The sequence below is a fragment of the Echeneis naucrates genome, chromosome 7 (assembly GCF_900963305.1).
Source record: "Echeneis naucrates chromosome 7, fEcheNa1.1, whole genome shotgun sequence".
NCBI classification, from domain to species: Eukaryota; Metazoa; Chordata; class Actinopteri; order Carangiformes; family Echeneidae; genus Echeneis; species Echeneis naucrates.
The window spans coordinates 13,521,991-13,538,182 of record NC_042517.1 but is presented as its reverse complement, the minus strand read 5'-3'; the positions used below and the strand labels follow the sequence as shown (position 1 = coordinate 13,538,182).

Here is a 16,192-nt window from a genome sequence, read left to right as displayed (position 1 = left end):
TTTAATTCCACTCTGGTGTTATTGATCTGTCTTTAATGACGGTTAATTAAAGCAATCATATAATTGATAGAATCTCATCTGTGTTTATCACCCTCCTCTGATTCTTTCGTTGTCTGTCTCATTATTAATAAAATCAAGGTGAGGCATTAGTATCCCACACTGGTACACTGAAGAGAAGACAGATGTTTCTTTCTACTTAGAGGGTCTCTTTATCAACAGAAGCTGATCACATCAGTGGCAGTGGTATGTGGTGTTCGCACAATAGTCATTCAGAAAAATCTGTTGACTTTGACTTGAATTTAACTCCCCGATGTCCTTTCACATTTCATGGATCATCACCAAAAGCGATTCTGTTTTAGATGCAAGACGCTGTCTTTCACAGATCAAATATCACATTAGTCACATAAATCTGAGACCATGTTGGTTCATGTCCTGTATGTTTAGCTGAAGGTACCATTTTTATTTTCTCTAATGTAAATATGACTGATATCTAGGGCTACAACTTAAGTTCATTAATTTCCATTATCATTAAACTGCATTAGTTTGTAATATGTTTAATATAATGCATCTACAATTAGATATTTCAATTCAAATAGTCCATTCTTCTGTCTTTTGGTGAATTGTAGTGTTCCCAGTTACACCTATGTGATGTTGTGCACCTTTTCTAAAATTCAATAAATAAATCATGGCAGACAGGTTTACTTTTAAACTCCTAAACCACTATATCTGTGAAACAAAACTACGGGACAGAGTAACACTATGATCTTTTTTTTTTTTTTTTTTTTTTAGCACTCCCACCTGCCCTCCTCTAACTGCGGAGTGAACAAATCTTAAGAGCAGACCTTTATCTGATGTCCTTGTTCAGCAGGAGGCTGTGATTTATTATCCTCCGCAGCCACAGCTCTCCATGGCCCACCAGGACCTGCTCTCATCCTCAAGCGGGTTTAGGGCTGCTGCATGCAGCATGGCCTGCAGTCATGGTGTAAGAGCTCCCTCTACTGATGCATCCTGGTAATGCACGCCACCCAAAGCCTCTCATGTCCGGCATTCTGTTCAAATTATAGACCTTGCATTAGTGAAATTTCCTGTAAGAGATCTTTTTCATGGAGAGGAAAAATTGAACAACAACAACAAAAAAAAAAAGTCTAATAATCTCACAAAAGTAGTTTATTGTGCCTCTTACTGTTTATATGGCTTTTCTTTGTATGACAAGAGTTGACATAAACAGAGGGTAGACAACACCTTGGCCATGTTGAAAAAACGAACGAAAAAAAACAAACAAACAAAGTAACATAATCTCAATATTCTGCCTGCATTACCATCAGCAACATCATGACAGTGCAGCAAGGAGAAAGGAGGAGGTCATCACACAAGGAACTTTTGCATGATAGCACCATACCAAGGACATTCACCCAAAATGACTGATCATGTGATACAGCATTCACAAATGCATGCACACGCACCCCACCACACACACACGCACACGCACACCTCCTAATACGAGACATGCCCATATTCTGAAGATGGGACCTGTCACCGTTATATGGAGCGTTCATATTGCTTCAAAGTGAGACAAAAACAACAAAAAAAAAAAAAAACGCTGTAACTGTGTATCAGCTGCACTCTCCCAGCTGTTCACCTACTGAGACATTTTAGCAATAAAGAAATGAAAAACACATAAAAACATGTAACCCTCCACAACTCCTTTAAAAGAAGTCAGGATTTACACAAGACAAAATGAAATAATGGCTTTTGGGATGAGAAGGCAGTTTGCTGCATGGATGCCAGCTCAAGCAAAGGCGGGGCAGTGATGAAGATGAAGATGATGATGATGTTCTGCCCCTCCCTTGTGGGGGAGTCAGGCATCCATGCTGTTTTTCAGACTTATCACTTTCTATGTACACGCAGAGGGGTTGAGCTGATCAAAACGGAGTCAAGAATACACACATAAATATTGCCTGTTTCTAGCGTGCGTGAAAGCAGCTAGGGTTTGGTCCTTACTGAAAAGCCCTGAGTCTGATTCCAAAATGTCTTCCATAAGGATTCCTGCTTTTGACTTGCATATGTCTTTGATCATTAAGTTTATGCATAATGCTGCTACTATGTGTGGATGTTTTTGTCCATTCTGAAAGTGTTCACATGTGTATTTGGCTCATCAGGGAGTGCTCTAAGGTTGATTGTATTTCCTATGTTGAAACTGTCCTCAGCTTTGACGTAGTAGCTGGGGGACAATAACTCTACTCTCAGTGGACGAGATGTGCCTCACTTGAATAGAGGATCACAAAAGTGCTACATAAACGGTCAAGTGTAAATCTTTGTCCGGGCACTCGATGCCTGGTTGGCACATCTGTAACAGCTGTCGGTAGAGAGGAAGGAGTGTGTGTGTGTATGTTCTTTTTGTTTACAGTGTGTATGAGAATGAGGGTGTATCTCTGGTAGGGCATGTGAGGGAGTGCTCTGCTGTGAGAACTGCTGGATCGTGGCTGAAGTCCCTGCCAGTAGTCACGCTCATGCAAGAAAGATGACTGTTCTGTTCCTAACTTTGGCACAAAGATACAACTTGACGCATTGTCAGCATTTGTTGGCTATAACATGAACAAAAGGAAATAATGCCAATTCCCTGATAACAGAAACTTGATTAATTCACTGCAAAATAACAATAGTCCTCTGGGTTGATTATCATTGACATCCACAGTGAGCCAAAGTGCCCAAAAAAAGCCCTAGCCAAGCATATGTAGCTGATAAGGAAGACCCAGCCAGTTCTGATTACCCTTCTTTCCCTTTGAATATCTTCTCAGGAAAGCTCTTCAAAGAAAAAACTTGTCTAAAAGGATTCATATATAAAACCAGAATAACAAATACAGACAAAAATATAATGGTATATAGATATGTATGGACTTGTCATAAATTTGAAAAAAAAAAAAAAAAAAGTAAAACTGAAAACAATATTCAAAAGCAATAACCACAAAAAACAACAATTAGCATACTCAATTTGGTTTTGCCCTGTACTTTTGTTTTTTTTTAAGAAATGTGCTTGTTGTAATCCATCAGAATTCATTGCTCAGTTCTGGTATCTGGTTTGGCCGTTCCCCTATTTAGATATAAACAACAATAGTGGAAAAAAAAAAAAAAAGAGAGACATTTAGCTTTCTCAAAGAGGTTATGTTCTTTTTGTCACCTTAACTTCCCTCTTGGCTATGCCAGGAGTTCATATTGTTTACTGTCATTTCTCCTTTACTTTATTTTCATTTTCCTGTAGTTCACTTGTCATGGACCGCGTGGCCTGAGTTAGAAGTGTCTGTACACATAAGGCTCTGCTGTGCTCCGCTGAGGACGACACAATGATGTGCAGTAAAGAGAGAGATGGGGCAAAGGATGGCCAGCATTTTCTTGAGGTGGGAGTGTGAGTGGGTGTAATCTGTGAGCGTGTGTGTGTGTGTGTGTGTGTGTGTGTCTGTGTGAACCTATATGTGCATTAGTGTACGAATGTATGAAATGCTGTGTTCACTGCGCCCTCCCAACAAGGCCTTTCCTTGACCCATCTATGGCATCCAGAACCCCCCAGGGCTCCCCATCACTGTCCGATCCCCTGTCTCGTTCTTCATCTCCCACGTCATCGTCATCATCTTCGTCCTCCTCCTCTGGTGACGGCTCGCTGCCATTCTCTGTGGCCCAGCTATCGTCCTCATCTTCAGGTTCCTGCTTAACCAGGGCAGGTGGTGGAGGTGGTGGCGGAGGCGGGGGGCTTTCGTTACACTCTGTTTGGTCGTCAAAAGCTTCTGGATTCTCTAGCATCTCCCTGATCAAAGGAGGCATGGGCCCTGGGATCTCCATTTTCAGAGTGATGGCTCGCTCTGCACCTGTAATCAGAAAACACAGGTTTTTTTTTAGTTATATGGATATACTAACAAATTGTCCCTGACATACTGAAAACACTAAATCAAGCTTTGTTCCATTTCAATTGCTCCCTTCATACTAACCCTTGGTGCTGATGCCTCTGAGGTCGGTGATCTTCATCAGCATGCGGGGGAACATGTGGGGCTTGTTGGGGCGGCGGCGGCGGGCATAGATCTTCAGTGCCTCGAGTAAAGGCTCTTGAAGCTTATCCACTTTCTGTGGCTCTTCAAGATCCATGCGGTCTGATGAGGAGATGGAAAACACATTATGGACTTGAGAACTAAAATTCTGAATAACACAAGAAAAAAAACAAACAAACAAACTGATTTCTTTAAATGAAACTCACAATTCCTCGAAATTACTCAGAAAATGTTAAAAATATATGCAACACTGCAGTACCACCACAGATGAGGCAGATGGCACTGAGGAGGCCCGTTTCTGTATCATCCATCTCCAGGGGTAGAAGCTGGCCAGCGAAGGCAAACACCAGGTCTGTGAGAGGGCCGAATCCAGCGTTGTGCATCTGAGTCCGGTTCAGAGTCAGGCCATCTGAGAAAGTCATGGTGTCCTGTTCTGGGGTGTAGCGTGTGCAGATCCTCAGCATCTGTGAGTGACAGAGGTTTGAAAACTTTGTAAGCAGAGTGGCCGCGTAGTGGTTAGAGCTTTTGCCCGTCCTGGAGTCTTTCTGTGAGTCTGCATGTTCTCTCTGTGCCTGTGTGAGTTTCCTCCCACCGACCAAAGACATCATGTTTGGGTTCATTGGTGACTCTAAATTGTCCGCAGGTCTGGGTGTGATTGGTTGTGGGTCTCTGTTTGTCTCTGTGTGTGTTGGCCCTGTGATAGATTGGTGACCTGTCCAGGGTGACCCCGCCCTCACCCAGTGTGAGCTGGGATTGGCTCCAGCACCCCCGTGACCCGTAAACGGATAAGAGGTAGAAGATGAATGAATCAATCAATAATCTCAGTGCCATTCGGGCAAACTATCCTGCACTACCACTTTGCACTGCTAGATGTCGATGTTCCCTCATCACAGCATGAATTGTTTGTTCTCCGGTCATCCATTTATCAAAGTGAATGAAGAGGACAAAAGGGAACAACAACAGTGGAGGCTCCTCACCAGTATGTCGAGGCAGGCGGACTTAAGTAGGGTGATCTGGTCCGCGATGGTGAGGGTGGTGAAACCTGGCAGCCGCTTGGCAAATTCCACGATTTTGATTATGCATTTGGTGGACAGCTCGCTGAACTTGTCCCAGAGACCCAGATCGAGCTGGACACGGTGGTCTGAGCTGGAGTTCTGAACACGCACAAGGACACCCAGAGTTCAGCATCTTTTAATAACAGAGGTGGTGTGCAATTCCGTCTGCATCAGGGGCGTGTCTGTTTGTGCTTCACAACACATTTACATTTTACATCCATCAAGGGGGAAAAAATCTATTTACATGTTACATCAATCATGCAGAGGCCACACAGATGGCTTAATGGGGAACTGAATTGGCTAAGCTACCACTCAGTCAGGAAAGCTACGGTGATTTTACGCCATTGCATACAATTTGGGAGGCTTCAGTGATGGCATGGCTTTAGAGGGTGAGCAATGTTTGTTACATCGACGTCTGTGTGTTGTGTTTAAGTGTCACAGACTTACGGTGGTGTATTTCCCCAACTGGCAAAGTGACGGGAAGGTTTCTTGGTGAGCTTTGCTGACTTTATTGACCAATTCCTCTAGCTCTCCACTGAGCTCATAGCTCTCGGGAAGCACCACCTCCTCCTTCACATCTTTCTTCTTCTTGTTTCTGTCATTACGCACGGCTGTGTGAAGAAAAAGACGAAAACAAAGCTGTTGAAAGAGAGATTCTCCATTATTTCACACTAAACCCTTGCCTCATGTAATTTCTGACATCAGCCGTAAAATGTCCCTCTTCTCTATCTCTAATGACATACAAAAACATCCACAGCCATCATTCTTAGTGTCTCTCACCACTGCCAAGGACATCTTGCTCACTAGTGGAAACCAAAACTAAAAGGCAACTGAGGTTGGTCTTAACAGCATTAACATATTTCCTTTAGCACAGCACAGACAACGGCTATCTCTTTCTTATCACTTGCTCTCTTCCTTGTACATCTCTCTATCCCCTTGACCAGTGCACACAAGCACAGTCCTCCAGTCTTTCCCTCTCTGCCTCCTCTCCCTCCTCCTCCTCCTCCCATACTTTCCTTCCTCTCAGGATATCCAGTAATAGCAGAGGCACAATGTGATCCCGGTCTTAACACACATCCCACACAAACATTACACCCACATACATGTCCCACGGGCTCTGTGAAGGGCAAGAAACTGCCACTTCAACATGCACGTTGACACACAATGTCAAAATACAGCGTACAAACCGTGTCTTTGATTTAGCAAAACTCTTTCTTGTGAATAAAGTTTACGTCAGAGTTGGCTAGAGGTTTTGTGGTGAAATGCAAAATACAAATGATTTCGTAAAGTGATTAGTCATATGATTGGTACAGTGCCCGTGCCTCGCCCTGATCACCACCCCTCTTGTGCTCATCATCTGCTTCTGTCTCTCTGCTGCATACTTTCCCAGAGTCCCTGACTGGTTAAACCAAAATTAAATCTGAACTAAGATTAATCCAAATAACTGATTGTTTCCAAAGTATCTGGGCAAAAATACTGTGTTGGTCAATGCTTGAAATTTGTGAAAGAAGAATCAACCTTTCTTGCTTCCTGCTGTGTGACTTTTTATCCATGTTTTGGAAATAGGTTTTGTCTCTCGTGACTAGAGTCATGGGGGGACTCACCTTCCTTGGACATGCCGACCTCAAAGCACTTCTGCAGCCTGCAGTACTGGCAGCGGTTGCGTGTGACCTTGTTAATCTGACAGTTCTTGTCTCTGTGGCAGGTGTACACCATGTTCTTCTGGATACTGCGGCGGAAGAAACCCTGGAGCATCAGGATGTAAGAGACAAAAGGGGAGAGGGCAAGAGAGAGAGAGATTTAATAGTATATTCATCAAATCAAGGATGTGCCATTTAAGTGTTTATTCTTACAAACGTGCCCTTTTTCCTGTCTGCTCACTTAAATCTTGAACAGAAAAGTCAAATGACAATCTAGTCTAAAATTATAATCCCTCTTCTTAACTTTATATTTCTTTGTGATTTCATTTTCTCAACTCTGTCAATTTACATATATTGTAGTAGGAACAAGCGTGCCGGATTATGATGTGTTTCCTTCTCATCATGATGTAAAGGCAGAGAACTAGTTCTTGTAGTGTGTAAGAGATCCAGAAACAGTGTGGTGCAAAAGGCCCTGGCAGGTTCTTCTCACCTTGCAGCCCTCACAGGAGCTAACCCCGTAGTGGTACCCCGAGGACTTGTCCTGGCACACAAAGCAGGGCTTGTAGACACGAGGTGGCGGAGGTGGAGACGGAGAACTGGGTACCATCTCCTCAGAGCTGGTGCTCTGGGTCTCCACCGCTGAGAAAATTACAGAAGAGGCCCATGAGCACATGATTTGTCACAGATCACATACGGCTATTGTTCAGTGTGTAAATGTCAAATGTGCACTTGTCAGCACACGTTAAAGATGTGGGCAGTTTCTCTGCACTTTAACATGAAATGACAGCTGACAGCACTTCCTTCTTCATTCGATTTGTGAAGTCAGTTGGCAACATAAACATTTCACCTGGAGGTGGATTGAGATGTATTATCCTATTTCCCTTTTCTTTTGTTTCTCTCTATGACAAAAGAAAGAGGAATGTATGAGTATGTGCTACAGACAACAATTAACGATTCCAGACACCAATTATCACCCACAGGGACAGGGCTCAGGTGCATATTTGGCCAGGTTATTGTTCAGTGAGAACACAGAAGAACAAGGGAGGGATGACTATCTGACAGCAGAGACAAAACTGCTTTTAACAGCAGTAGCGGCATGTACCATTGACTGACAGGTTGCACGATAAGTCCAGGTAACAGGGAGCAGTTGCAAGCAAGACTCAAAGCTGGCTCTTCGTCATTCCACAGACAGACAACAGTTCATTACAACATACTTCACAGTGTAGACACATCTCAAACACATATGCGTGCAAAGCTGGTGTAAAGCTCTCCTTACACTCTTCATACTCCGACATGACTGTGATGTTAGCATTAACTCAGTCACGTATTTGTATGGTACATTAAACTTCATTATATTCCAAAGTGGACGTCATAAAGGCTCTTCTGGACGTTCAAATGTGTAGCGTATGGATTCCATACTTCACCAGCGAAACTTAAGCTGCTGCACGCATACTGTAGGGCCGGGCTCTTGTCACACATGTTAGCCTGCACAAGCTCAAAGACACACATGTTACCCGCACCGCCCACCCCCCTTACCCAACAGCACTTCTTTCAACTTTCACCCTTGCTCACCCTCAAACTTCAACTCTGCATCCCACCCCCTAACACACAAACCCTATTTTTCTCTTGTTTCCTGGCCCTAAATTCCTCAGTGCAGCCCTGCCAGGTTTTAATAGAGGCCTAGGCTCGTAAGGCGGCCTATAAAGGCAGTCCCATGGCTGGACTGGAGGCCCCAGCCCGACTGGCTGACACTTTATTGGGACTCGGTCACCTTGGGCAGCTATTCACACCACCAGCTGTAGCTCCCAGCCCGTAAAAAAAGGCAATCATAAAATAAAAAACAGCGAGGCTCTAAAATTCTAACTTTTACTGCACCCACCTCCCCCCAAGCACCTTCAATGGAAAGCACACAGGGCTAGCCTAAACTTAACCTACAACCCCCCCTCCTCCCCTATCTCACACCGAAGGCTGAGGCAAAAACCACCAGCTTGGCTTTTAACAAGAGAGGTGAGACTTCAAAAAGAAGGAAAAAAAAAGAGGGGCATAAAAAGAGGAATTTGATAAAAAACAGAGAAAGGGGCATAGGGGGAAAGGGGGAGGAGAGGACACAGTTGCTCTTGAGGGCAATTCTTGTTCAAGAGCTGACCATGACTACCACTTTTGTTACAGCTGCTGCAACTGGCCAGCTACTACCTCATTAATGATAATAGCAGAAATATGTCAGACATTTTTCATTTGTTGCCTGCTGCTCAAACATCTGTTTTTCATATGTATTTTTATATTTGACTATTCACAATCCACATTCAAATTCCTCCTTTGATAGCTTAACTTTGCTGGAGGCAAAGATGTTTTCCATTAGTTTTAAGAGCAATCCCGGAGCCAAATGTACAAATCAATCTAAAATCTGAAGTTTACGTCTGCTGAATGTTTCTACAGCAGTTCTCATATCTCCTTGGCCAGAATATAACAAAGCAGCAGGGTCAATGGGAGAGCAGAAACCCTCTGAACGTGCCATGAACCTCTATGTTTATGCAATAATAACAGCAGCAAATGAGGCTCCAGACCGAGCGCTGACAACCCCTCAGAAAAGGACAAACCATATGTGGCGTCAAGTAACGAACACTGACTGACATTGTCTAAATGGAGAAAGAAAGCGAGCCAAACAGAGATAGGCCATCCTGGAGGAAATTCAGACAACAGGGAGAGAGAAAATACATCAGACTCCATCAACACATTGAACCTGGTTCCTGCCAGAGAACATGACTCTTGTACCCGCCTTCAAGGCTACCTCATTCAGGCCCCTCCATCCAAATCCCCCCACACCACTTACCCCAGGGCGCCACAGTGAGAGGGCCCATTCAAGCAGCCGCCCTGAGCCCCTTTCCCCAGTCTCCTCAGCTCAGCTCATCACTGTTTAGAAAACAAAGCCCTGTGAAAATGAGAGGCCCTCCTTATCAGTGCTCTGAAGCCTGGGGCACGATTTGCATGACAATCCACCAACCAAGGCTTGAGAGCTGATGAGGGACTGTTGAGATGAGAGGAGAGTGGTATAGGTGGGTGGCTGCTGTTGTTGGGGGAGGAGAAGAGGATGAGAGGAAAGAAGGAGAGCTAGCTGAGTTATCAGTAGCCACTGTTCGTTTCCTGCTAAGTATCGGTTTACTCCTTAATCCCTTCTCTCAACGCTCTCTGTGCACAAGTGGCCCAGCTGCACTGACCAGGCCTAATCCCCTGGTCACATAGATAGCAGATAACATTCCATGGCTAGAAACTACACATCCACCTCACTGCAGGATAATATTTACTAGCTACAAACTAGCGAACACACACAATAATCCCTGCCATTACACTTAAGTGCTTCAGCCACAATAGATGTACATCACTCTCCACAACCTCATTGTAACTACACATGACAAAAATAGCTGTTTTGCTGAAGGTGACTTCAAGTAGGTCAATTATATTAAATTCTAGGTCAAGTGGGCTGATCGATGCCGCTTTACGTTAGAAAAAGAGACAATTGGTAGAGATAATGTAGAAAAACAAGCCCCTTTCTGGCAACACTTAAGCTGGCAGTTGCATAGTCAGCCGGAAAGGAGAATGATTCTAATGTAAGTGAGCAAAGGCATGACTATGTTCTGTGTTGCAACACACTCCTTTTAACTGAGTAGCATATGACATTCTGGCAGGGTAACAAGTATTCTTTCACAATAGGCCGAAGACTGAAGATTCATCCATGTGACTTGCTGGTGTGGGAGAATCTTCAATGGGACACTGTTCCAGAGGTTTAGTTTTGGCATCTGAGAGTGAATGTATAGTTTTTTTTACTTCAAGAGGACAATCCAGTGTATCCACACTGCGCAGGTGATGAGCAAGTGGGTGTTCATTTCTGGGATTTAGTCATTTGACTGCATGCAATTCAAACTAGTGGCACAGCCCAGCCTCTATTTGATTTGCAAACGCAAAACTTTTCGTAACAGTATGGTGTTTTGCATTAAACTAAGTCTTGTGTGTGTGTGTGTGTGTGTGTGGGGGGGGGGGGGGGGGGGGGGGGGGGGGGGGGGGGGGGGTTGGTGGTGGCTGTGAGTGTGTGTTTGTGTCTGTGGCTGAACGTGTTTATATTTTTATTCTGTTCGTGTCATGCTACAAGCACAGTCATGTGGGGCCTTTGTCTCCATCTCTAACTTCATTAAACAGCCTGCAAAGATTGTGTGTTCCTGTCAAGTGTGCTCCGCAGTAAAAGAGTGTGCGAAACTTGGAAGCCGACTGTGAGAGAGGGGCACACAGTGGAGTCAACTGTGAAATGAGGGGTGGGTCCTGGGCAGACAGCCGTGGCAGAAGGGGAGCAGATTGAGAGAGGATGGTAAACAGTGGGCTTGAAGACTTGCTGGCACACTAGGTGGGGCCTTGGAGGGTGCCGTTGGCCTTCTATCCTGTAGCACAGGCTACACCACCACAGGGTGCTGAGTGACCATCAGCACAACTAAAGGTTTTCTTTAAGAACTCAGTTTAACGAAAGAGGAAAAGAAAGTACCACACCCTTGTCAGTAGTGCCAGTATGTTTCACTCTCTTTCTCTCTGTTTCTCTGCCCACGTCTTCCTGCCATCTCTCTGAGGCTTCTGCTACAAAGTTGCACACAACAGACCTGTTTCCTTCCTTTTTTAAGTGCCAGTCTTTCCGGAGGTTCTACGTCACCGCACTTTTTTTCTCTCTCACTGTTACACTTTTATGCAGAGCCTTTCTCTTCTCACAGGCTAAATAATACTCTGTCTCTGTTTGGGCAGTTGATTCGCCTACAACCTTTTAAACGGGAGGTCTAGCAAGTCTCTGTTGTGTGTTACACAAGCTCACGATGGAACCTGCCCTACAACTGCGAAAGAAATAGTTGATATGGCGGAGCTGTTAGGATGAGAGAGAGAGGAATGTGTGTGTGTGTGTGTGTTGACAAAGAAGCTTTCATTAAAGGTGCTGAGCAGTAGCAACACTTTTCGACAGCTGTCAGAAAGCTCATTACCTGGTCTCCAAAGACACACACACTCACTGACACGCATGCAGAGAGGCCCCTGTCTTTTAAAACAAGGTCTGTGATGAAACCAGACTGCCAACCAGAGATGGCTCCAGTTTGAGCAGTGGAAACTACACACAACCACAGACACACAGAAGCACTAACACCCATCTGTTAGAACCAGCAGAAAGTCATGAAAGACAGAGAAAGATGAACACATGTGAGAGTGTATACAATGCACACATATGATCTGACTAGATATATATATGTAGGGCTTTGGCATCCGTACATAGCCACTATGAGCACCACTGAAGGGGGAGTGTCATAGAAAAACAAGGGACACCGATTCCTGCCAACACAAACTCACACATTTAACACTTCTGTATCTATAGGTCCCCCTAAAGAAAGCATACAAACAGAGTGGAGCAGAACAGGAAAGGCAGCAGGTGGGATTAGCCTGTATCCTCAGGGCACATTTTAAAAAGTGGAATTACCCTTGCAGTCTGGTGGTGCTCTCAAAACACCCTTTCTTCTTTACAGCACCTCATAAAGGGCCTTTTGATATTTTCTTGATGGAGTCAGCCAAGTCAACATTTGGCAGCAAGCAACCCCCCCTTTTCCTGCACCACACAACCTTGTCAAGAAACACACAAGTTGGCTTCAAACGGACAAACCTGCCCACCAAGCCGCCTGTCCCCCATGAACCCAGAAAGTTTCCTTCACATGTCCTTGGACATAACATGAGGAAGGAGATATTAAAAGAGAGGGTAAACCAAAGGAAACATAATTTCAATTAAAGGATTTCAGCCAGTGCCCTTTTATGGCTAATTCAGGAAAAAGTGGACCGGCAAATGCAGATCTGTGGAAAAAATGTGTCCGCTGATCCCTGCGGTGAGCTCCAGCTGACTCGTCATCTGCCCACCAGAAGACAGAGAGGAAGACAGCGCTCCTCCGGTGACTGTAGAGTGAACTCAAACCTGGCAATCCACGGCAGGCCTGAGCCATTGATCATGTCAAGAGAACAGGACAACTCACAGGCAGGCGAAGAAGCAGACAGGCTACAGAGGCAGGAGGACAGGCGAGGTGAGGAGAGGAGAGTCATCGAGGGAAACCCTGAGTCTTTGATCCTCTGGTTGTTTCTTGTCCCTCCAGACTTCCTCTCACCATCTGTAGCCCTGGCTCTCACCTGTCTGTCTCTGGCAAGGCCACTAGCGCTCGTTCAATTGCTATTGCTTCCTCCTTATAACAATAGAAACCTACAAAAGTAGAAGTAGCTCAGCCGTGGCTGCAGCCTGGCTCTGTCAGAGGAAGTCAGGGGAAAGGAGGATAATGTAAACAACAACAGTAGTATTCACTCCAGCTCAGCTTGGGGGAGCACCGCAGACCAAAGCATGCAAATTCAAACCTCTTATTGGTTGGAACAAGCACACCCACAAGTAGTAGCGTACAGTTCATTTCTATTCACACACAACACTAAGTTTCCTCTTCCCTTACATTTTCAGCAGCTAAGTGAAAAGCCAAACGAATACTGAGATTAAGACTGATCAATAGTGAAAGAAAAAATATAAATGGTGCCTTGATTTCCTATGCCTCTTGACATTTGCGATCCAAACTATGAGGTGAAATTGCAACATAGAGAGTAGTTGCCCAAAGTCCCCTTAAACTGGCACAAACACTCATACCAGATGTAGAAGCCACACTGAGAAACTTCTGCTTTGAATGGTTCAATGCAGCAATGATGCATATCAGTTTTTCATTTTTGCTTGGCAACCAACTGCCAACAGGTTACTCAACTTAGTCTGGGCGGAGGCCATCTAAGCACTGACAAGATACTCAGATTGAGGCCATTTAGTGATTCATTTCCTCCTCTGCCTGCTTTTTGCTATGTTGAAAGTTCCATGTAAAAACCTAATATGGAGCAATAATGTGACATTTTGACTGTCACTATTCAGAGAATAAGATATGTTGCTGAGAAAGTGAGAAATGCCCATTCAGTCAGCTCCCATAGCCTGAATTCATTCAGCACTCCTGAACGAGGCATGAATCATCCCCAGCAGCCCCTAACTCCTTTGCTGGAACGTGTCCTGTATAACTGGCTGACTTGTCTGGCTGGCTGGGTTTCGTTCAATGTTTTCTGGCAAATGTGAGGTGCTCAAACAGTGGAGCAGGAGCTGATAAATCCAGGCCTACTGACAGGATGATTACAGCCAGCTTTCATTCCGTCACAGGTCATGCTACAGTGAAGACACGGACATATCCTCTGCTTTAGCCACCGGAGAACATGTGCTTTTTTTCTGTGTGTCCATGCATGTCCACTTAACATTTGTCATGTGTGTAGGTGAAAATGCATTTTTTGTGTCAACTTCACTTAAGAGCAAGGCATTTTACGCAGGGAACTAGTGGGACAGCATATTTACATCCACATCAGTAACCTGGTCAGATATAGTATATACCAGAGGGAGAAACCTTATGTTTTAGCCATGTTTATACTGGACCAAATTTACATTGAGCTTGTCTAAAGGTCAGGAAGGGAATGGATCCCTGTGAAAGCAATGCAATGGGCTGATCGTAAAGATCATGAATGTAACTGTGCCTCCATGTATCCAAAATAAATAAATCCAAAATCTGAAGTTTCCACAGCTGTACAGTACACTGTGTGTAAAATCCAGACACATGTGTTGAGTAAAAGGGGAAAAAAAACAAAACAACTGTGTAGTCTGAGTCTTGGTTCAAAATTATGACAGTAGGCTGGACAGAAATGTGATTACTGACCAGCTGTATGCTAAATTTTCAAGATGTGAACAGATTTTCCTGTTTCCTGCCTTAATACAATTTCCTTAATAACACGGTTTCATGTGCACATGTAAACATAGTCAGTGAGTAAACACAAGAACAAACAAAAACAGACACACACTCATGTTCACAGACAGACATCTGTGAAATCCTCCACTGACGTTCACGTCCTTCTAATAAAAAAATCCCCAAGTGTCAGCAAGGGAGAATTACAGGCATGTTAGCTTACACACACCTGTTTCCTCCTCAGTGATCACAAAGGCAAAATTACACACACACTGAAATGAACGTATATACTCTACAAACAAAGAAGTGAACAAATTGCAAGTATATACAAATGAACTCATGCAACATTTCCAGAACAGTGGTCACGGTGGCTGCACACACGCACATTGGCAGAATTTGACTAATGTCCAAGTGAAAACAATGCCAGCAGGCTTTGCCGCCCTCCCTCAGCCAACTCCTCTTCCATCACTCTCCGTCCCTGAGCCCAGATAATAGCTGTACTACACCAGCCGCCCACCTCTCCCTGCCAAACACTGTCGGCTGCGTAAACACAACCCATTCACACTTACACTGGGAGAGGACAGCCCGGCTCGTCTGGGTTTCTAGTCCCGCCTTGGCTGACCGAGCCCTCTGCTTCTCATAACAGTGAGCCCCCCTAGCAACGCTCGAGCCAAGCCGTCAGTCAATAACATGGTGGTAACAGAACTGCTCCCTTCACACTCAGCTCATACATGGCTCCAAGCTAACGTACACACACTCCCATATATATATATATATATATATATATATTATATATATATACACACATACATAACTTGCCAATTGCCCACGCCTTGGTACAAAGGAAAATGTGCCTGGCAGGCAAAGCACTGTTCTCAGTAAACAGCTACAATAGCGGCAGCCAGACATGGGTGTTAGGGTGGGCAGCCACAATATCTCTGACCAGCGAACTATTGTGACAGAGCTTACGAAAGTCCACATTTAATAGTCAGTTAGAGCCCATACACAGGGGCAAACACTTTGCCCAGTTACCTCATAGTAGCCTGTTCACAACTTCTTAAGCAGATCCTTCATAATGTTTAGGAGTAAGAATTTGTGAAATAGCATTGTGACAGACTGAAAGACAAAAACAGCCAGTCTGAGTCGAACGAATCAACTTCCACTTAATGGTTGATGAATTTTATTAACAGTGGTGTGACTGACGTTGTTGTGGGACTATAAAGTGCTGTTGGAGCAGATCAGGATTCCAGCATGGGCCTGAGGAATTCAGCCTGGCACACTGTCTGTGTCTGGACTTGATACAGCAGTCTGCGTGCCCACCGCCAGCCAAACAGGCATGAAAACACAACATACATTCACATACTGTGCACGTACAGACTCCACACATGCAAACACTGGCTGACACCCTCATATTTATGCATAAACAAAACCACACATGAAAGAGAGCTTGTGGAAAAACCTAATGGAACTGTGGGGATTGAATCTGTTTATTTATAGGCAGCACTGCCTATTAATGGCCTCAGCCATTACTGCACGGCTGAGACAGATCAGTTAGCAAGGTGGTGTGATACTGCAGCACAAGTGCTTCTACTGAAAATGGCTTCAAATTACAGTAATGTTTTCCATTATGTAATATAATATGATATAATAAATACAAAATT

General features: G+C 44.4%; 1 protein-coding gene across 3 annotated transcripts in view; it reads right to left on the bottom strand.

The window, feature by feature from the left end:
- Nucleotides 1-1,149: 1,149 nt before the first annotated feature.
- rarga (retinoic acid receptor gamma a) overlaps nt 1,150-16,192 on the bottom strand; it is a 35,931-nt gene continuing 20,888 nt past the window's right edge. For all 3 annotated transcript variants that reach the window (XM_029505436.1, XM_029505437.1, XM_029505438.1), the window contains 7 exons: nt 7,223-7,371; nt 6,697-6,838; nt 5,540-5,703; nt 5,015-5,191; nt 4,297-4,501; nt 3,981-4,139; nt 1,150-3,860 (listed from right to left, as the gene is read on the bottom strand). In XM_029505436.1, coding sequence (XP_029361296.1) covers nt 3,505-3,860; nt 3,981-4,139; nt 4,297-4,501; nt 5,015-5,191; nt 5,540-5,703; nt 6,697-6,838; nt 7,223-7,371 — 1,352 coding nt within the window. In that variant the 3' untranslated portion in view covers nt 1,150-3,504. The remainder of the gene's footprint in view (nt 3,861-3,980; nt 4,140-4,296; nt 4,502-5,014; nt 5,192-5,539; nt 5,704-6,696; nt 6,839-7,222; nt 7,372-16,192) is intronic.